This window comes from Eupeodes corollae, chromosome 1 (assembly GCF_945859685.1).
Source record: "Eupeodes corollae chromosome 1, idEupCoro1.1, whole genome shotgun sequence".
NCBI classification, from domain to species: domain Eukaryota; kingdom Metazoa; phylum Arthropoda; class Insecta; order Diptera; family Syrphidae; genus Eupeodes; species Eupeodes corollae.
Window position 1 is genome coordinate 18,355,660 of NC_079147.1, and position 23,193 is coordinate 18,378,852.

A 23,193-nucleotide genomic window follows, 5' to 3' on the forward strand; every position below is an offset into this window, starting at 1 on the left:
TGGTGTTTTCACCGCACAAGAAGATTTAAAAATGATTAAGTTTGACAGCACTTTCTAAAATGCAAATGGTGTTTCGATGTTTCTTATGAATTGCTGATTAGTTCAGCACCATATAAGAATATGCTATCTACTCCAGGTGCAACTTTTTTTTTAATTTGATTAAAACAAAACTATATTTTTTGTACACAAACATGAAAATAAACAGACCATAATGCATTATCTGTAAAATCAACTCCGCCACACAGGTTTTTCTTCACAAATTTTGAATCGGCTCTGATCCCCTATTGGAAACGAGTCGAGTCAATCTCGTTTCAACTTGAATCAGGTATATATAAAATTGAGGAGAGGTTCAAGCTCTCTTCAACACCACATGTTAATGTAGTAGTCTATGAACAAACCCCCTGCTTGAAGCAATTGTTAAATGAGCTTCTTTTTATAGAATCTCAATTGCCAGATGGTTTCTTACTTGAAAATTGTCCATTTTATTAGTTTTAGCTAGTTTTTTTTTTTCTGAAGTTCATTTTAACTTTTGATTTTCACAAACCTTTCGTCTATTTGTGTGTTTCTATTATTATTCTGACAGATCTTCTTTCAGTTGTACCAATTTTGAAATACAAAAAAATGCCTACTGCCGATGGGTTTTCTTGGGAATTTTCTACTATACTATTTATAGAATGCTAAAAAACAAGGGTATTGAAGTGCTATATGAAGACTACACCAACTGGAAGCCCTAGAGACACTCAACTTGCTAGCCCCTCTCGCTATAATCTTGAAAGAACTGGTGGTCAAAAGCTTACTACGTCTTATACGCAGTGTTTTAACTGGAAAAGGTGTTTCTTAGGTCACAGAAAAGTTAAAAAACAATAGATTGGAAGACTGGATGGAAAACGGGAACTGCCGATGTTTGGAACCGCTATTGATCTTCCTTCCCACAATTTGGAAGGCAAAAACATAGATATATTTATCAACAGCTAAGCAACGATCTAAGCTACATTTGCAACTGTCACTTCGTTTACTAAACGAAGCCAACAGGGTTATGAAAAAGGCAGACAAATTGCTCAAAAAAAGGGATCAATACTTAGTCCGAGCCATTTGGTATCAATGATTTACAAGAAACTAGAGGAAGTAAATGAACTGATTCAAAAAGTTTCATTCAAATCGCAATAGCAGGTGGTCAGCTCTTGAAACTTGCAGGGTTTTGAGGAATCTATGACCAAAGATTGGGAAATTTCTTTTAGACACATACATGAAATCTTGGAAAAAACCCAGGAGCTTCAAATCGATACCACCATCTGTTTATCGATTTTAAAGCCGCGTAGGACAGCATCTATAGGGAAGAGCTCTACAGACCAATGTCTAGTTTTGGCATTCCTGCCATACTTATTCATTTGTGCAGAATGAAGATGGAGAATGCACGCTGCTCTATGAAGGTCGGAAAATATCTTATCGATGTATTTGATGTCAAAAAAGGTTTTAGATGCACTGTCATGTGACTTTTTCAACATCGTTCTGAAAAGAATTGTGCAAAAGTCAACCGTCAACAATATAGGCACAATCTTCCAAAGGTCCATCCAATAACTTGGATACGCAGATGATATTGACATAATTGGAAGATCAAAGCGTGATGTCAGTGGAGCGTTTTTGAGTATTGCGACGGAAGCGAAGAAGATGGGTTTACCAAGTATATACTGTCATGAAAAAAGGACATTGAACAACGATGTCTTGGACAAAACGTCACCATGCACAGCTATAACTTCGAGGTAGTTAATGACTTTGTCTACCTAGGCACCGCTTTGAACTCAAACAACGATACCAGCGCTAAAACCAAACGAAGAATAACTCTTGCAAATCGCTGATTCTTTGAACTTAGAAGGCAATTGAGAAGCAAAGTCCTCTCTCGAGCATCTAAATTCACCATCTACCCGGTTCTCATTTATGGCGCTGAGGCCTGGAACCTGTCAAAGAAAGATGAGAGCGTCTTAGGATGCTTCGAGAGAAAAATTCTTCGGGTGATTTTTCGTCCCGTACGCATAGTTGGGGAATGGAGAAGAAGATATAACGACGAACTGTACGGGCTGTACAGCGACACTGACCTAGTTAACAGAATTAAAGTCCAACGGCTTAGATGGCTCCAGCTCGGAAGGTCTTCGAATCCAATCCCAAGGGACGGCGCAGTAGAGGAAGACCACAAACAACTTGGCGTGCGAAACTGGAGACAACTAGCTAGGGACCGAGCTGGTGGCTGGAGACGCATGTTGGTTGATGCCCAGGTCCGCCCGGACTGTAGCGCCACTTTTAGTAAGTAAGTAACATACATGAATAGAATGGGTATCACCGTATCTGATTTATGTAGACGATGTGAGGACAAGGAGATGTAGAAAGATAATTTCCACTTTCCAAATGAATAATGACTACATTAGGAACATATTTTTTTGTCGCTTCATCCTTGCGGTTCTAGGTGCCATTCTAAAATTTTCCCGGAAATCCGGATGGTTCAAATCTAATTTCATATCTTACCCAATCTTATCTCCTTTCCTTTGGAGTTTCTCGGCCTTTACGGATGCATCAATTAACCTAACCTTAGTTAATAGTCTTAAACTACAAATACGTAACATCCGTAACACAGTCACAAATGCTTAACTCTTTCTAATTTGTTTGTATTCTACAAAAGTTTCGGTTGGCCAAATCTTGAGTATAGCCTATTTATTTGAGTAAGAGTCTTTATAACAAGCTTAAGCGTTTGGAAAAAATTAAAAAAAATATTTTGAAAGTTCATAATACTGCAACCAAAACTTTTAAGTCACTCATATATCTAATAGAAATTGCAGTCTGCCCCCCCCCCCCCCCCAAACAATTTCAACCGAAAAACTCGAACTATCAAGAAAGTTCATAAGTAAAGGTCAATGCTAACATACTGTCAAGTTAGATATTCCTTGTTCAACCGCACATCAAGAATGTGAAATGTCTTACGATGTATTTAGGTATCCCCTCTTCAATCCCTCTTTATATTCCTACGATAAAGAAACGATAAAGAAATAAAGATCGTTATTTAATTCAAGCTGATTGAAACCCTAACGGCGAAGAAATAATGAAGTGCATGGTTGAGCGTCTTCAAATGCTGAGACAATTGGATCTTCCCCAATCATTGTGCTGAATTTACTCCAAGGTAGTGAATGAAATACTGAGCTGATGATGATGTCAAGTTGATGTTCGTCATACAGAAAACACATTGTGGAATGTGAGCCGTACGATGACTATAAGTGTTCTTTACTAAACTTTAAGTCACACGAACTTTTACACATTCAGCCAAGACATCTTTTTTTAAATGCCCTGTTTGAGAACAGTACTTATTTGACAGTAAGTTTTTGACATTTTCAAAACTTGTTTAAGCATAAAGTGTCTTATTTCGATCCGCGAATGTGTTATGTCAACTTTCTGTCAATATTTCGAGCGAGAAACAAATATCAGTGTCAAATGGTTTCAACATACATCCAGAAGAAATCAATAGATGGTTAGATTGTATTTTTGTTTAAATCTATATCCAACCATTTGGCAAAACGGACTGAACAAATGACAGCCAAGTTGATATATGTACGTAACTCCAATTATGACATTTACCAACTTTTAAAGTTTAGAAGTCATTTGATTCAGATAAATAATATAAATAAAGACTTGAAAAAAAGCTCTTATCAAAAACGTTACTTCGAAACAACATTTTACTTCTAAAGACTTTAGCAATTCATCAATTTCATGAACCACCCTAATCTTGTACACATCCATCAACTGATTAATTTTTTGATCTCTTTTATCTTTTACAATAATTTAAACAAAGTATTAATGGGAATTAGATTCTTCCTCATCAATTAATTATGTTTAAACATCTCATCATAACTTTTGTTTTTTTTAGTTCCAATGAGAACTAGAACATCCATTTCTAACCTAAAAAAAATCTACTAAAGACAAAATTCTGACATTAACATCAAATTATAATTTATTTAAGCTCTTTTTTTCTTGTTGTTAAATCCAAAGAAATCTAGATTAATTGATATTCCAAAGTATCATGTTAGCATTGAGCCATTGTCAACGAAGCCGCCATTTTCCCACGTCTATCGCCCAATAGAAGAAATACTTGCGACATGTGATCATACGCTAACAATTAGCAAGAAGATTGATAACTATACAAAAAAAAAACGCGCACGTTTAAAATGTTCATGGCATGCTATAATACCATCATTCAACATCAACAACAAAAACATAACCCCACTTCAAGAACAAGAACTCGGATATAGCACATTTATATCGCCATTTTTAATTTGTCTGTCAAAACTACATTACCTACAAACTGTGGAGACTTTCGTTGACAATACAATTGAGACAAGGTCGATAACTGAATAAGTTGTTTTTTTCTTTTATTGATTTGACCCTTTGTACATCATAATAAATTGGTCAGTGTACTGAAAAGTATTTAAAGTGGGAGAGGCTCAAGTCTAAGTCCGTTTAAGTTGTATCTTTAACAAACTTCTTAGTGCACTTATTTTTTGTGGGTCTTTTTATAAACCTACCTCTTGTAGATTTTATTATTGGAGAGCAACTTGTTGTGAGTGGGATGGAAATACATACATAATACGAAGAACTTGGCAAGTTTTTTAAGTGTCACCACTTCGATGTTCGAACCGAGTCGAGTTGAGTTCAGTTTATTTTATTCTCAAAGCTAATCCCACTTGAAACTACATTTACTGAATATTACAGTGGGGTAAATTGTGTGAAATACAAAAAAATATAGTCAAGACTGATGAAAATTGTGTCTTGTAACTTTTGCTTGCTTCGAAATGGACGAAAATTCCTCTTCACCTTCTAGTTAGCAAAGTTCGAGCTTTTAACATGCAGCCTTCTAAGCTCTAAACTCAAGGGTTATACTTTAATCATAATTCAACACGATGATGCGCCAAATTGCAAACAAGGTTTTAAAAACTGATATTGATAATGTACATTGGTTTTAAATGCTTGTGCAATAAAATAAGAAATATTAAAACAGGTAAAAGTATTTCACATTCGTGTTGTGCGGTGAAAAAATGAATCCTTTTATGTCATAGTTTGTTAAAAATGAATAAACACAGTGCGCCAATTAGAAAATAGGTTTTAAAATCTGAAACAGGTGGACAGTGAGAAATATTGAACCGGATAAAGTATTTCACATTCGTATTGTGCGGTTAGAAACACGAATCTCTTTATTTGATAGTTCTTTCAAAATAATTTAAATAGTGCGCCAATTAGAAAATAGGTTTCTAAAAGTGAAAACGATTTGTTTTAAATATCGACGCGATGAAATGAGTGAGAGATATTACACCGGATAAAGTATTTTACATTCGTGTTGTGCAGTTAAAAATATGAAACTCTTTATTCGACAATTTTTTTTAAATGATTAAACACAAGGGACCAATTAGAAAATAGGTTTAAAAAATGTATATCGATGCACATTGGTTAAAAATCGAGAGATATTGAACCTGATAGAGTATTTCACATTCGTGTTGTGCGGTTAAAATAATTATTTAACACAGTGCGCCAACTAGGGAATAGGTTTTAAGAACTGAAACCGATGTACATTGGTTTTTAATGCATGTGCTATAAAATAAGAAATATTGAAACGGATAAAGTATTTCACATTCGTGTTGTGCGGTGAAAAAAAAATCTCTTTGTTTGAAATGATTGAACAAAATGCGCCAATTAGAAAATAGGTTTAACAAATTGATATCGATGTACATGGGTTTTAAATGCCTGCGCGATAAAATGAGTAAGAAATATTGAACCGGATAAAGTAATTTCCATTGGTATTGTGCGGGTAGAAACATGAGTCTCTTTATTTAACATTTTTTTCGAAATAATTTAAATAGTGCGCCAATTAGAAAATAAGTTTCTAAAAGTGAAAACGATGCATATTTGCCTTAAATATCTACGCGATGAAATGAGTGAGATATTTAACCGGATAAAGTATTTTACATTCGTGTTGTGCAGTTAAAAATATGAAACTCTTTATTTGACAGTTTGTTTTAAATGATTTAACACAATGGACCAATTAGAAAATAGGTTTAAAAAGTTTATATTGATGTACATTGGTTAAAAATCGAGAAATATTGAACCGGATAGAGTATTTCACATTCGTGTTGTGCGGTTAAAATAATGATTTAACACAGTTCGCCAATTAGGAAATAGGTTTTAAAAACTGAAACCGATGTACATTGGTTTTAAATGCATGTGTGATAAAATAAGAAATATTGAAACGGATAAAGTATTTCACATTCGTGTTGTGTGGTTAAAAAAATAATCTATTTTTTTGACAGTTGGTTTAAAATGATTTAACACAGTGCCTCAATTAGGAAATAGATGTTAAGAACTGAAACCCATACATATTGGTTTTAAATGGCTGCGCGATAAAATAAGAAATACTGAAACGCATAAAGTATATCACATTCGTGTTGTACGGTTAAAAAAATAATCTCTTTGCTTGACAGTTTGTTTGAAATGATTAAAAAAAAGGTGCAAATTAGAAAATAGGTTTAACAAATTCGTTAATGAAGTAATTGAGAGATATGAAACCAGACAAAGTATTTCACATTCGTGTTGTGCAGTTAAGAAAAAGGATTTTTGACAGTTTGGCCGAAATTCGATTTCAGATCGTACTGATGGGCATTTCTATAAGCAAGAGTATAGGTATTGCAGTAGAATTCTTTAAAGGGATGACTCCAACTCCTTATGAAAATAAATCTAATTTGATTCAAATCCAAATTTGTAGGCTTCTTCGTCCCACTGCACAATGTCGACCAACAACCACTGACAACGACACTCTACTTTACCGAGGGACGTGTAAACGTTCATATGGCTACAAGCTTAGTAAAATCTCTTGATGCAAATTTTATAAATGCAAAATTAAATTAATAAAAATGAAAACAGAAAAAATATATGTATCTCCGACTTGATGCTGTTATTATGGCGCGTAATCAAGGTCTATCGCATCAACTCAACTCCCTGAGTGTATGGTGGTTGGTTTTTGTGGTTATAACTTTATACAAAACTTCATCTCGCTTTGCCTACTCTTGTAGATTATAAGTTTAAAAAAATAAACCTGAACCTACATAAAAATACTTATCGTATCGTTGAAAACTTCAACAACTATTTATGGCAAATGAAGTGGAGTATGAGATTCATTCCTAAACCACACAACGCAAAAAAAAGTCCATGGCGATCGGCAACGTGCGGTGTGGTATTTCCTTTGCCATATTTTCATAATTAATTCGCGTGAAATGGAAATCTTAACATTTTCACTTACCTTTACAAGAAGAAACATACATACGTATGAATAAAATGAGCCTTTTGACGTTGAGAGATTGTTTGGTTTTTAGGACTTCTCGTAGTATAATTGGAATCATTGGAGTGAGGGATTTTTCATCAAGTTTGTCATTTATGCAGTTTGTTGTTTGGTCTACGCCTAAAGTGTGAATGCACGGTGCGCTTGCGTGCCTCAAGGGGACACTCTTTATAGAAGTCACTCGCACTCTTGTAAAACATATTAATATAATTGATTTTTTTGAATAATTCATAATTTCTAGTTTTATGCTACTGCAGCAGTTGATATTTTCTACTGGAAGTAGCAATATGAATATGACATAGATATTAAGCTTGTAAGACAAAGAGAGCCTGAGCTTGATGGAATAATATAATCGTTTCAAAACAAAGATAACATTTACATAAAATTCTTTTAAATAATTTCAAACTATAAGTTGACTGAGAGTTGTACTAATGTTATATTCAAGAATGTGGATGTTTCAAGGTTTGGGTTTTATTTCTTTCTTCCTGTGAGAGAAGAATAATAGAGCAAAAATAAGCCTTGATAAAATGTAAAATTTATACAACTTCACACTCAAATTAAATCTTAATCAAGTAAAATTTCTCTTTTATTTTTCTAAATTTAAAAAAAAAATAAAAATTCTTGTTCAAAATATACATTGGTCCTTCGAGCCGGATTACTTCTATTCAAACTTCCAAAAGTCTTTTGTCTTAGTGAACTTAGTTAAACTAATTTAAGTTATAAAATAAAAAAACTATAGAAATATTTTAGGTTCTGTTGTTTCTTATGAAAATAAGCATAACCTATTAATATATTTAGCGGCTGGTTGAATTTGAAGGGCCGATGTTGAATGTGAACCACACCTAAATGTCAAGTTTTTTCTCTGCATTGCAATTGACATTTCTCAATTTCAGACTAACTCAAATTGAACAATGGGTAGATTCACATCACAATGGAGAAACGCGTTAAATTTGTTCAGGCTTATTTTAAGGCTACTACGACTTATTCCAAGCCTAGGCCTATAAGGAGCAGTTTATTCGGCTCCCCGTCCTTGAAGTTATACTAAGGATTGGACCTCCAGGTTAGGGGTTGTGCCGTCGGGATGACTTCCTGACCACGTAAAAACATCATAGTTGCGAAGCACCAAATAGTTTCGTTTACGGACGGATTTACTGTTGAGAATCTACGCAAACGAATTAAGGACAACAAGCTTCAGATAGGCACGTGGAATATTGGGTCCCAGAGGCTCCAGACTGCTATAAAGCAGACATCACCGCCATTTAGGAAGTACGATAGGATGGGCCGGGCAAAAAGAGGATGAAAAACTGCGACATTTACTATGGTGACTGCTACCGAGAAAACCAAAAGCGCTTATTTGGAAGCGGCTTTGTCATTGGAGTCAGACTTAGACAAGAAGTCTTGAACTATCATCGTCCTACGAGCGCCTCATGACCACCCGCATCAAGGCTAAATTCGGCAACATTAGCCTGATATGCGCGCACGGCCCCACAGATCTTCGAGATCTTAGACAAAACATATGAGCAGTTTATTAGTTACGATATTAAACACGACAACACTTCCGACAACGGATTCAGGCTCATAGATTTCGCTGTGAGGCGAAACGAGTTCTCCAGATCAACCGTCAACCAGATTGACCGTATTGCGATCGAAGCGATAAGATACGCTTCCAGCATCGTTGCAGCCAAGGTAGCACTTCGGGTTTACAGACCCAAGGCAAAACGGGGAGATGCTGGGAGAAGGTACAACGGCTAAATGTGACAGTCGCAAGAGATCACCAAATCCTTTTCCGACCGAGTTACAAGTAACCTCTCTAGAAGTTCTCAGCCGCCAACACAATGTATCGAAAACCAGCAGCAACATTGCCAAGAAGCAATTAGAGAAGCCGCTTCCGACGTGCTGGGTTTCAAGCAAACACCAACAAGGAACTCCTGGTTTGATGAGGAATGTCGGCAGGCAAATGCAAGCCAAACAACAGGCGCTGCATAGACGAGAACTGCTCACGAACTTAAAGAGCAGAAGAGGTGAGAGGAACACTGCCTTCTCAGAGTGAAAAAGAGAGAGCATGAGAAGATGTTCAAAAGCAGGAATGAAGTTCGAAAGTTTTATAAGCAGGTGAAACGAAATATACAAGTAGTGAAACCGTAGTCAATGCTGAGGATATGGAAGGACCATTTCTGCAGACTGGCGACGTCGAACCTAATTCCGCTGTCAGGCAGGATGATCCATTCAACATAGACGATGAAAGCCAACAATCCCGTCCTCCCGACTTAGACGAAATAAAGATTGCCGTATCTAAGTTGAAGTCTAATAAAGTCGCTGGAGCGGATGGCTTGAATGCCCCGAGCATGCACCACCTTATCTGTAAGATATGGTCGGAAGAAAGCATGCCCGATGAATGGAACCTCAGTATTGTTTGCCCGATCCTGAAAAAAGGAGAGGAACCAACTATAGAGGAATCAGTCTGCTTAACATCGCCTACAAAATCTTCTCAGTCGTAATAGGTGAACGTGAACGTGAACCTGATAGGTCCTTATCAGTGTGATTTTAGACCAGGAAAGTCCACAGTCGATCATATATTCACATTACGGCAGATCCTGGAAAACCCAAGAACACTAATTCGACACCCACCATGTTTCCATCGATTTCAAGGCCGCATATGACAGCATCTACAGAGACGAGCTGTTTAAAGCCATGTATAGTTTTGGCATACCTGCCAAGATCGTGCCTTTTGACATCTTTCTTTGGGGTTATTTGAAAGAGAAAAGTTTAACACAATTCAAGAGCTTAACAATAACTAATTCGGCACATTAACGGCATAGAACAACAATTATGCCTCAGCATCATTGAACATTTGAAACCTCGAATGGAGGTTTGCCGCCGGGCTCGCTTGTTCATTTGGCCGATATTTTGTTCCATACATAATTGAACCATACCAATATTATCATAATAAAAAGAAATGACGATAATTTCTTTAATAATTTGTGTTCTATTCGAAATCAATATCGACCCTTAAAATTTAACCACCCTTTAGAGAGTATGCCATCTAGTGGTATCTTCTCAAATTGCAGGTTGATTTGGCACTGACAGTTGTTTAGCGCTCGAAATTTTGACAGAAAGTCAATATGACACCTCCATAGAACGAAATGAGTCGTTTTAGTCCAAAATGCTTTGTTTACTGTCAGTTCACAATCTTTCTCAGAAAGTACGGACTTTTTCTTTAGAAACACCTTCTAAAAGCTATCAAATTTATGTTCAATTTTCAGAAATACAAAAGCCTCAAATGTGTTTATTATGTTTTCTTGAAACAATATGATTTTTTATTTATATTGATTTAGGTTCAATGAAAAATTCCAACACACAACAACAAAAGTTGGAAGCATTCCAGTCTACAAAATAAACACTTCATTTTCAAATTTCCAAAGAAAACATACAAATGGATTCAGATACTTGGAATTTATACAGAAAACAAACAAGCCACTTGGTTATTCATTTAAAAATACGATTATGTACCTATTTTGATTTAAATATTTAAATACACATTTCTAGATAAACATTTAAAAGTTATAACATTCATCTAAGTCATATTGTACAATAGTTTTAAGCTTTTTTTTTTAATTAGACCTTGGTTTTGCGGCGTTGACGTTATTGAATTGCTATTACGGAAAACTATATGTGTGACCTTGGAAAATCAAAGAATTGAGTAATTCGCAATGAAACAAGGTTACACCTACAAAAGACTTCAAAAGTCTACAGTGATTGACAAGAAACTAAATCCCCATCTAATCTCTCCTGATGCTAATTTGTTTTCTTCAAAAAATGATTCATTACCACTTCTTTTGCTTTCTACAATCATTCATGCTTCATGTCTAAAATTGTTTCTTTTTTTTTTGATTTGTTTAAATGACACACAACTCTTTGGCAAAAGCCATTAGCAAGACACTTTATTTAAATTAAAAAGATATAAAAAGTAGTTAAACAATTTTATCACGAGCCATCATCATCATCAACATCGTCATCAAAATCATTGGTGATGCGCGAGAGAAGAAGAGACTTGACACTTCTCTTGAAATTCCCGACACATTGCATTAAAATTGACTTTGACATCTCATTGATCAATAAATCAGTTTGCTCTACGGCAACGGCAAGTGTTCAAAAAGTTAAAACGAACAAATGCAAACTTCATACAAATAATATACCAATACGAGGTGTGTATAAGATTCATTTGTAATCATCTCAGCAAAATTAAGACTTGATGAACATTTGACAAATTAAAGCTTTTCCCGGTGCACATCGAAAAGGCATGAATGAAAATTTAAATAAATGTCAAAGTTGATCGAATTGACTTGATTAAGAAAACGCGTCGTATCAAACGCAGCTTTGTTGTTTTTTTCGTTTAAAAATAAAGGATTTTCCATTCTGACAAACAAATCATTAAATCCACTAACAGTTGACAGTTGCAAGTCATCGAATATAAACCCAGAACGTAGCAAAGAACTATAAAATAAACAACAAATCGAACACACCTAATGTGCTCCTACACAAGCAAATGGTTGACAGTTGAATGGCCGTTGGCATTTGAATTTGATTTCATGGATTACAAGCGAAATTCAAATCCAGTTATAAAATAAACATAATTTTAAGTACGAGTAGAAATATAAACACAAGGTCTACAACACCCGCATGACCTCAAAGAACCAACTTATTTCATAATACTTAATATTCGTATAAACAACATCCTCTTTGTTTGACATTTAATAAATGATTCATACTCTTTTAGAAGGTAGACGGTAGTGTAAGCAGGGAATTAAATTTCATATATAACAACTTGTTCTTTCTATTCAAAACTCCTCTCACTCTCACATGTAATTTTATACCGCAAACGATCTTATAGCGGGGTTGTTGGCATTACAAAGCTTCTGATGATTTCAGAGACAAGGTCGTCATCACCAACATTTCACCATCATCATCATCATAATCATTTAAAAACCGTTTTCACTTGCTTGCTGCTTTTGTTGCTCCCTTTTTGTTTTCTTTTTGCTAAAACAATGAATACCAGGAACGTATAAAGAAGTGGCGTATAAGTTAGGTATGTTTGTTTTTATATTGGGGTCATTTGCCCGCCGCAATATAATTGTCTAAGATGCGTTAATCATAATCAAGACGTATGAAGAACAAAAAAAAAAATACAAAAACAACGCAATCAGAGGTCCAGTGGCAGTCACTGAACGGAATCGAACTCAAACTAATTTGTGTTCTTACGCGTACTGAACCCCGCCATTCCGAACTGGCCGCATTCAGCAGCAATTCTTTGTCAAAAGAACAAGAACAAAAATAAAGTGGAGCGCAAAAGGAATGAAAACTTACTTGTTCATGATTCTGTCATATAAAGTGAGGATTGTTCCAGTGATAATGATGTTGATGAGCAGAACAGGGAAACGGGTTAAAGTGTTCGCAAACAGTCCGGAGTCATTAAAGAATTGAGAGATAACCATTCAGAGCGATGTTTCCTTGTTTTGTTTTTGTAAAAAGGGTGTCTGTTGTTCGTGTTAACAGTAAACACATATTAAGCGGAATCGTGGGGATTTGTCTATGGTTGTATAAAAGATATAGGTCAATTCACTTCCATCCATTGTTGTGTTAACAACTATTAATGAATGCATTCAGTAAAAAGGAAAAAGTTTGAATGTTTTCAATTAAGAGATGTTTGTTTAGAACAATGAGTCCATGTTCATGATTATTTGGTCAACTGTCTGATGTTTTTAAGGCGAATTTAAGTTTTTTTACTGATATCCATTTAGAAATACGCATGCATTTTCCATCTATTGTTGTATTAACAACTATTATTGAACGCATTCAGTAAAAAGGAAAAATTTTGAATGTTTTCAATTAACAGCTGTTTGTTTAGAACAGTGAGTCCATGTTCATGATTATTTGGTCAACTGTCAGATGTTTTTAAGGTGTACTTAAGTTTTTGTATTGATATCCATTCAGCAATACGCACGCATTTTCCATCTATTGTTGTATTAAGATCTATTAATGAACGCATTCAGTAAAAAGTTTGAATATTTCAATTAAGAGATGTTTGTTTAGAACAGTGAGTTCTTGTTCATTATTATTTGGTCAGCTGTTTTTAAGGTGAACTTAAGTTTTTGTGTTGATATCCATTCAGGAATACGCATGCATTTTCTATCTATTGTTGTATTAAGAACTATTAATGAACGCATTCAGTAAAAAGGAAAAAGTTTGAATGTTTTCAATTAAAAGCTGTTTGTTTAGAACAGTGAGTCCATGTTCATGATTATTTGGTCAACTGTCAGATGTTTTTAAGGCGAATTTAAGTTTTTTTTATTGATATCCATTTAGAAATACGCATGCATTTTCCATCTATTGTTGTATTAACAACTATTAATGAACGCATTCAGTAAAAAGGCGAAAGTTTGAATGTTTTCAATTAAGAGATGTTTGTTTAGAACAGTGAGTCCATGTACATGATTATTTGGTCAACTGTCAGATGTTTTTAAGGTGTACTTAAGTTTTTGTATTGATATCTATTCAGGAATACGCATGAATTTTAAGCTTTGACAGAACTCAAACGAAGAATAACTTAACGAAACTTAAAATGGATTAAAACTATAACCAAAGTATTTATGTTTTTTAATTAAAAATCAAACAATGCTGAAATAAATATGTGACCTACAGTAAATAAGTGAACAGTGAGTCCATGTTCATGATTATTTGGTCAACTGTCAGATGTTTTTAAGGTAAACTTAAGTTTTTGTATTGATATCCATTTGGGAATACGCATGAATTTTAAACTTTGACAGAACTCAAACGAAGAATAACTTAACGAAACGTAAAATGGAAGCCCCAACTATAATAGACTTAACCAAAAGTAAAGTAATGTCAGAACTGAACGAAAAGTTATCAGAAGTTATTGTCAAAACAAAAAGTAACCACAATGGATTCAAGTAAATTAAGCAAAGGTCAAACGAAAAGCTGACGTCGGTCAAATTCAATGATTTTTTGATCCTAGTTGAATTCTATAGTAAATTTGATACAAGTGAACTATAAATGAACGCATTCAGTAATTAACGCAAACGTTTTTTATATTTGTTATCAAAATAGAAGCCCACGTTAAGTCTTACTGCAGGTTTTTTTTCGTTCCTCTCGTTTCGTTCTCTTTTTTCATTCTCCCAAGAACAAGACGTTAAGAACTTAATCCTGTGCTCGCATGTGGCAAGTAAGTAATCAGATTGACTGTCATGGTTCAAATTTAAAGAATTTTGATCCTAGCTTATAGTAGTAGTTGAATTCTGTAGTAAATGTGATCTATGTGAACTACAAATGAACGCATTCAGTAATTAACGGAAAAGTTTTTTTTTTTCTTTTTGAACTGTCAGGTGAACTTAAGTTTTTCTGATGACATAAATTGTCAACTTTGACAAAAGTCTTACAAAGAATCGCTCAACGAATTATAAAATGGATTTAAAACTTTAATCATAGTAAATAAGTGGTTCAAGTTAAGTTCAACCAAGGCTAAAGTGACAGATAATTTTTTACATAGCTGAAGGTCTCTTAATTATGGTTAATTGAAGTGTTTAGTTGGAAAACTATATTCAATTTGACCCATGGATTAAATCTCAAACTCATTTATTTCAACTGTTCAAATTCAACCAAAGTTTAAGTAACTGAACGCTTTTAAACTTAAGTTAAATGACGTGGTTCAAATTCAGTGATTTGTTGAATTCAATAGTCAATTTCATCCATGCATGAAAGTGAGCACTTTATAAAGTTAAACTAAGGTTCTCAAGTTTGAGAAAGGTAATTTTTGCACAGTTGAACCTTGTAATTTTCTCAACCAAAAATAGTTTGAATTTTAAAGTAAATTCAAATCAATCGAAAAGCTAACCACTATTCCAGAATTTGTGATGAACGCATTCAGTATGATACGCTTATTGGACTTGTCAAAACTTATGACCATTAAAATTATAAAAAATCTGATTTAAGATTTTGATATCTAAGTTAATTAAATGTTCAGTTAAAATTTTAATTGAAACTAATCTTTGGTTAAATATTAATTAATCTGAGTTTAGTCACGGGTTAAAACGAAGTCTAAGGGAAGGTTAAAAGAAGCGGAAATCAGATTTAGTGATGAACACATTCAGTACGATAAGCTAATTTGATCTGACATGCATATTACAGGAGCTGTGTTTATTAACTAAAAAAGTGTAATCAACGATTTTTAATTAAGATTTCAACTCAACCTGGGTTTAGTGTTGGTTTAAAACAAAGTGTAACACTCAAACTCAAGTTGTTCTGCTACTTGTTTTCTACATTACTTATATTATGATAAAAGATAACAAGATTTTCCAATGTGACATAACAAAAGTCTGTTGAAATCCTATCTATTTCAATTATTGCAAATCATGGAGGTTCCAACTTTGAATTATTATTTTTCACTTTGCCATATGCTTACTCTAGAAGTGCCTCTTAAAACTAATACAAAACAAAACTTCAAAAAAATACTTTTCAAACTGATGATGCAATAGAAAAAATGCATTTTTAGTTATTTCATGACATGAGTGTTGCCTACACATCTGAACCAATAAAAAGATTATTTGAAATTGATAAAAAAAAAATATTTTTTCAATTTAAAACACAACACCTGACATTCGGTAAGTATTTTGCAACCCACGTAAAATATGTCGCCATGGAGTTGAAACAACAAAAAGAAAAACTTGAAATGGTGTGGCTTTGGTATTATTAGAGTAGCTTATAAAGCTGGGCCTACATTTTTTTATTGGTGTATTTATTTTTTGTGTAGAGCAATGATACAGAATATTGAGAAACTATAATATTTTTCTGTCGCCACCCATGAATCATTCGGTCTTACAAATTTAATTCCAAATTTAATTCCAAGAAACCACTGAACATTTTGTCGTTTTTATTTTTATAGTGGTCTATCTTAGGTGATAACTATTGTAATTTTTCTTGTATTTTTGAACACAATCAATCAACAGTCAAATCACTTTAACTTGAAATTCGACACTTTTTTTTCTAAATTCTTGACAAAAGTGTTTTTAGAAATAAGATTCTTAGACCTAAGGCCCGTTTTTTGAGTAAATTCAGACTTAAATGTATACATCAAACTGACAGTTGGAAAAATGTCAATTGACTTTACTGTCAAAAATGTTGTTAAGAAACAAAATTTAATTACTCTACAGTTGGGATTTTTATTGAGTAAAGACGATGAGTTGAAGTTAAACATTGGTCTTAAAAAACCTAAAACTTCAATATTTGATTTTGATGATAGAGTAGTTCTTATGAATATTCACCTTAAAGAGTTTCGACTGTTTAATTTGTTGTAAAGCTGCATACAAAATTCCCACCGCATGCAAGTCGATTAAATCTATGATTGGGCAAAAGCTGTAAAATTAATTTTACCAACCGACTAAACAAGCTTTGAATTCGGATTTCATAAACTTGTTCCCCGCTCAACCCACAACTTATAAAAATCAGTTTTATACCATTAACAAAAAAAAATAGTTATCAAAATAGAAGCCCACGTCAAGTCTTACCGCAGGTTTTTTTTGTACCTCTTGTTTCGTTCTTTTTTTCATTCTCCCAAGAACAAGACGTTAAAAACTTAATCCTGTGCCCGCATGTGGCAAGTAAGCAAATCTGTCAATCAAATGACAGCTGATGGATATATAGAGAATATAATGCCTCTCTTCCTGTCCTAAATTGGATATGGGTTCACTTATGCTTTTCTTTGAATTTTGGTCGTTCGGTCCGTCCGTCGGCAGTAGCAACAATAAAAACGAAAAAAAAAGAAATATATGATAATTGGTATTATATTCTTTACACAGTTCACACACTGGAGTTTATTCAACTTTGTTTGTTTAGTACAAAGAGGTTCTAAATTCTGCTTTCATCGCAAATATACACTAACTGTGGTGTTGCTGGTTGATTTCTTGTTGCTAATTAAATTCCATGACTCAGGAGGTGATTTGTTATATATAAGTTTTTTTTTTTTAAACAATTTTTGTCTGGGGCTATTGTAAATTAGGATAAGGAGTGGGTGGATGGATTTGATGTATCACACTTTAGCAAGCTTTATAGTTTAAAAAAAAACTAAAAATAGATCTTATTTTGTAGAAAAACAAAAAATTCTTAATTTAATTTTTAGATTAATGATTCTGAATTTTATTCCACTCGAATGAAAATCTTGATTTGGCGTTTCCTTGTTTGTTCCACATATTTCCACTTTAAAATAACTGTTCCAAATACGTTCATCAAAAATTTTGCATTTTAATCTTCGTTTAATCTTTCTGTTTTATTTTTAACAACATTTATCCTGAACGCGACCATTCGGGCTGTCAAAAAAGATTTGTTCGTTTACTCCTTATTCCCAATCTTTCTGTATTTTAGTGTGTTCTAAAAAATTACAAACTTGGCAGAAGTTAAACAGTTGAATGATGTCAAAATAACAGTTTTGAGCTTCCCACATCAAACACGAACTTATAACTTTGACGTTTACACATCATAATGATTGATTTTCGCTGGCATAATTTATCATGACATTTCATGTGGATTTTATTTTCGTGGCTTTGTGGAACGCTCCCTCTGTTGGTGTGGATTGTGAATTTGCTTTTGACAGTTTCCAAAAATGGTCTGATTGTAATGTAATTCACAATTTTCTGAAATTTTTTGCATTCGCTCTTTGCGAAAGACAAAATCACAGTTTTGAATTTTTATTCACATTATATTGAGTGATAGTATCAGGGAACTGAAAACAAGGCTGTTTGTGAATGAATTTTAATTGTGGAGCGAATACAGTGAATTACGAATTCAAATTTGACGGTTCACGAAAAGGATTCGCTTTTAATTTGCACTTTCACTAATATATGCTTTCAATATATTAAGAAAATAAACACTTTAGGTCGCTGAATGTAACGAACTGTCAAAGTTCTATCCTAGCAAATTATGATTTATTTATTTTTGCAGGTTTGTAGAACGAATTGTTGTGGATTGTAGATTAAAATTTAACTGTTTACAAAAAAAAGGTATGTTCACTTATTTCCATAATTCAAAATTTCCCAGAATTGTTGTTTAAGTGTTACAAGCACTTAATGGTGGGTAAAAGAGAGTTTTTAGTTGTATTCTTATTATAAAAAGTATTACCTCTGACAGCTAAGAATTGTCATAGGGACATCATAATGTGGAATGAAATCTCATACAAATTTTGAACAAATTTTGTTTTTATTGGCGTTTGGCACCTGCCAAGTTGTTGTGGATTGTGAATTCTCATTTGACAGTTCGTAAAAAAATCACTTGGTGACAAACATATGCACTTAATGGTGGGTAAAAGAGGGTTTTTAGTTTAATCTTATCATAATAAGTTATTGTCTCTGACAGCTAAGAATTGTCATAGGGACATCATAATGCGACACGAAATCTCAGAAGCATTTTGAACAAATTTTGTTTTTATCGGCGTGTGGCAACTGCCAAGTTGTTGTGGATTGTGAATTCGCATTTGACAGTTCGTACAAAAATCACTCGTTGACAAACATATGCACTTAATGGTGGGTAAAAGAGAGTTTTTAGTTTTATTCTTATCATAATAAGTTATTGTTTCTGACAGCTAAGAATTTTTATAGCTACATTATAATGTGGCATGAAATTTCAGATGGATTTTGATCATATTTTGCTTTTATCGGTGTTTGGCACTTGTCAAGTTATTGTGGATTGTGAATTCGCATTTGACAGTTCGTAAAAAAAGCACTTGGTGAATATTTTCACTTTTTTCGGGCATTTTTTTGCATTTATGCTTTGACGAAATAAATAAAAGTATTTTGGAAGTTTTAAATGTTTGAAATGAGGAACGAATTTTGACGTTTACATTGCGCAGACAGCTGCAAATGGTGATGTTGATTAAAATATCCGGCTGTTTTAGAATGAATTTCGTATTGTTTAATTTATGGAACGCTTCTAGTTGTTGTGTATTGCGAATTAACATTTGACAATTCGCAAAAATTCCTGTTCTCCAACTCCACATACTTTACAATTGTCTTCTTTCTTAAATTTGTTTCCGCTTTGACAGAAATTAAAAAGTGGAAAAATGAGAACTTAAAACAAACATCAGAGTTTGCAGACAGTTCTGGTTTGTCAAAGGTGTATCATAATGCCGCAGCAAAAGATAACATTCACTTAATATGTGGAAAATGACAACTTTAGACAAACATACGAATTTTGAACTGTCAAATTTACATCATAATGAGATTTTAGGTGGATTAGGATCAATTTTTTATTGCTGGATCTTGGAACGCACCCACTTGAAGTAAATTGAGAATGTATTAATCTGACAGTTCGCAGCCCCTTAATTAATATTTTATTATATTTTTGACAGAAACGTGAAGTGTTTGCTGAATGCTGCGAATTTTTACACACATTTTATAATATGGTTTGAAATTTGAGCTAAGATTTAAGAGAACATTAGATTTTTAGACGGGATAGTTTTGTCTAAAGGTAAAAATGACCAAGCAGAAAAAGAGTGATTGAGATTGAAATTTCTAAAATAATTTATTTATGTTCTTATACAGGGTCCGGCAAAAAGATCTCCTATATTTTAAAAGTGAACGCCGTGAAGTGTGTGCTGTGGCTCCATCTTGTTGAAACCCGACTTCTTTGTGGTTCCTAGTATACTGATTTAAGTTTGTTTGGAGGAAGGTCTCAATCATGTGACAGTAGCGATCTGTAACTTTTTGACCAGTTTCTTAGAAAAAATACGGAAATACCGATACATTCCTCTACGACAAATGGGGAAAGCTCACGGTGCCGCGCCATTATGATAACTAAAAACGTTACGTAGACCTCTATCTATCTATACCCGGAATACCATACTATCTATAAATAGCTTTAAATATAAACGTCTAAAAATACGGGAGGTTTTTATGCCGGACCCTGTACAATAAGATCAATGAAAACATATCACAAATCTTCATTTTGTACAACTATTGAATTCGATCTGGATGCGTTCATGACATATTAAGACATCAACAAGTGAAATAATTGTTTTTTTTGTGAACTCTTTCATTCTTTCGAAATGAAATCGTTCAGCACTTAGTAAATCACTTTTTGACATATTTAAATGAACTTTTTTTAAATTTTATAGTTTTACGTCATTGCTAATAAAGTTCAAAACTGTATTTCAAAACTATGTCACTCTGTCATCTAAACACTTTTTCGTATATATTCCCTTTTAATTGACAGATTCCCCAAGGAGCAATAACTTATTCCTTTCTCTAAAACAAAACAAACAAAAAAATAAAACAAAGATATGCCCTAAAAATAAATTTTAAACAAAAAACTCTCTCCAATAAAAATAAAATATATCTTTTATAACATAATAAATAAAAAGAAAAAAAAAATGTGCAATGTAAACTTACTTATACTCACAGTTCGTGGGCTCCAAAATGTCTCTGCGGCTTTGTTGCTGTAAAAATTTGATATTGTTGTTGTTACGATCGCTATACGAAGAATAAGTCTTTGTTGTTGTGGCAGTTGCTACAGAAGTTGTATGCTGGTGTTGTGGACATTTTGGAACCCACGATGCTACCGCTCGATAAACATCCGTCTTCCGTCTATTGCCACCATTTTGTCCAAGTTGTTGATGTTGATGATGATGATGATCGTCGTAGACAATGTCGTGTACATCATCATCATCGACGTCGTTGTCGTCGTCGTCATCATCATCACAATAATTGCCTGCGCAGTCATTGTTATTGATATTGTCATGAATGCTGCAGCCCGTTCCACGGACTACTCTTCGCGTTGTTGTCCTAAAACTGCTACTTTCGTTTTTGCCATTGTACAGATAACCACTGGTACGATATTGTTGTTGGGCCTGCTGAGGCTGAGTCTGAGGCTGAGCTTGCTGCCTCTGATGAGTATAATGCAAATGACTAGATGCTGCTTGTGGTGCCTGGCCACGAGCTGATTCGAAATAATGCTGATGATGTCGCTGCTGTCGCTGATAGTAACTGCTGCTGATGCTACTGGTGTCGCTGTCATTCTTTCTTCGTTGTTGCTGTTGCTGTGTAATCGGTTTTGAAAAGTCCACATAGAGTGGTTCGTTCGATGGTTTTCGAGTGAACTCATCATCATCACGGTCTAAGTCGTTTTCGTTGTCGATATCCTGATCGTCGTCAACGTCGTTATCGCCATTGAACTTGGTTCGTGCCATATTAACGTCATCTCTGACATTGGATCTTGGCGCACCACTGTACGGACTGTAGTTGCTGGAGGATTGCGAAAACGATCGCCATCGATAGAACTCATCCTCGAATGGCAGACCGTTGGGGAACTTGGTGGAGAAGGCTTTCTTTGTCCGCGGGGAGCCCTGGCTTCCTCCACTTAAACTTCCACTGGCACTGCTGTCATTAAGAGTACTTCCAGTGCTGCCAGCTCCATCACCGCGACCCCGATTTCCACCACCACCCACTATTACCGTAGTCGGGTACTGTCGACGGTTGTGGACGCCATTAAGCTGAGGCGATGACGAGCTGGAGAGTTTGTTGTCCTCTTTGTATTTCTTTTTGTGTTGCAGAGGCGCTAGGGGGATCTTGTTTCCTGCTCCTGCTGGTTTGGTTATGTCTTTGGTCACTGGTGGAGCAACTTTTGATGCCAACGTTGTCGACGTCGAAAACCTGTTGAAGTAACCACTACTACCATTTGAACGACTGCTATTCGAGTTCATAGGAACATTTTCTTTTGGCACTTTGACTGTGTTGTAGGCCCGTTTCTGGGAGCCGCAATTAAGGAGCGCAGTAGTGGTTCGCCCACCATTGCTGTTGTACATGGCACCACCGTATTTCGGGACAATTGACTCGTCCGAAGCACCACTACTGCTTACCGCAGGTGACTTGGCATGTTGTTGCTGATGTTGATGCTGATGGGGTTGGAGGTTATTCCGGCTACGGAAGCTGATGTTACTTTGGTTGCCACGATCGAAGTTTTGTGATCTTGCTATGTTATTGTTGTTAGATCGACTCCGTAGGAATTGTTTGGTAGTGCTATTTGTGTTATTGTTGTTGTTGCTATTGCCGTTATTGTTATTCGTTTTTAACGGCGTCAGGTTTTTTGTTTTGTTGCCACCATTTACAGCATCGGCATAGGATTCGATGCGTCTGCAAGTTTTTGGGGTTAGGGGCTTAATGGCAGTTACGGCGGCACTTGATGATCCTGTCACCCTGCGGTAGTCGCTGCTGGCCGCTGCTCCAGCTGTCGACTTCGTGCCATACAAACTACTACGAAATGGTTGTAGCCTTTGATTGGTGAACGATGAGGATGAGACTGATTGAGCTGCTGCTACTGATGATGATGAGGAGGATGCGGTCGGTGATAAATAATTGTATTGTGGTTTTGTTGAAATTGATGATGATGCCGTGTGAATGATGGATGAAGAGTTGAGTTTGCCCGCTCGGAATGAGCTGTAAGGGCGACTTGTGTAATGTCCAACAGGCATTTTTTTTATTTTTTTTATTTTTGGTTATAATTAAATAAAATTTCTTTATTTTAAGTTAAATAAGTTATATAGAGTAAAGCTTATCACAATTTTAATTTTGTTTAAATTACGATGAATAAATTCGATTGAGAAAAATTTTAAATTTTATTTTAAATTGAAAAAAAAATTCAACAACAAAAAAAATTATTATATCACACTTTTTTTACACTTTTCGACTTTTGAAAGATTCAAAAATTATGATTTGTTACTTTTTTTTATTCTTTTTAAAAGAAACTTTATTTATTTTTTGTTAAATTATATTTTC

The 23,193-nt window shown here is 34.5% G+C and overlaps 1 protein-coding gene across 1 annotated transcript in view; it reads right to left on the reverse strand.

Moving 5' to 3' along the window:
* Positions 1-22,889, reverse strand: part of LOC129948469 (uncharacterized protein DDB_G0283357-like) — a 75,944-nt gene extending 53,055 nt beyond the window's left edge. The window contains exons 1-2 of the mRNA XM_056059515.1: positions 21,131-22,889; positions 20,812-20,929 (exon numbers count right to left, since the gene is read on the reverse strand). Coding sequence (XP_055915490.1) covers positions 20,812-20,929; positions 21,131-22,889 — 1,877 coding nt within the window. The remainder of the gene's footprint in view (positions 1-20,811; positions 20,930-21,130) is intronic.
* Positions 22,890-23,193: the final 304 nt, after the last annotated feature.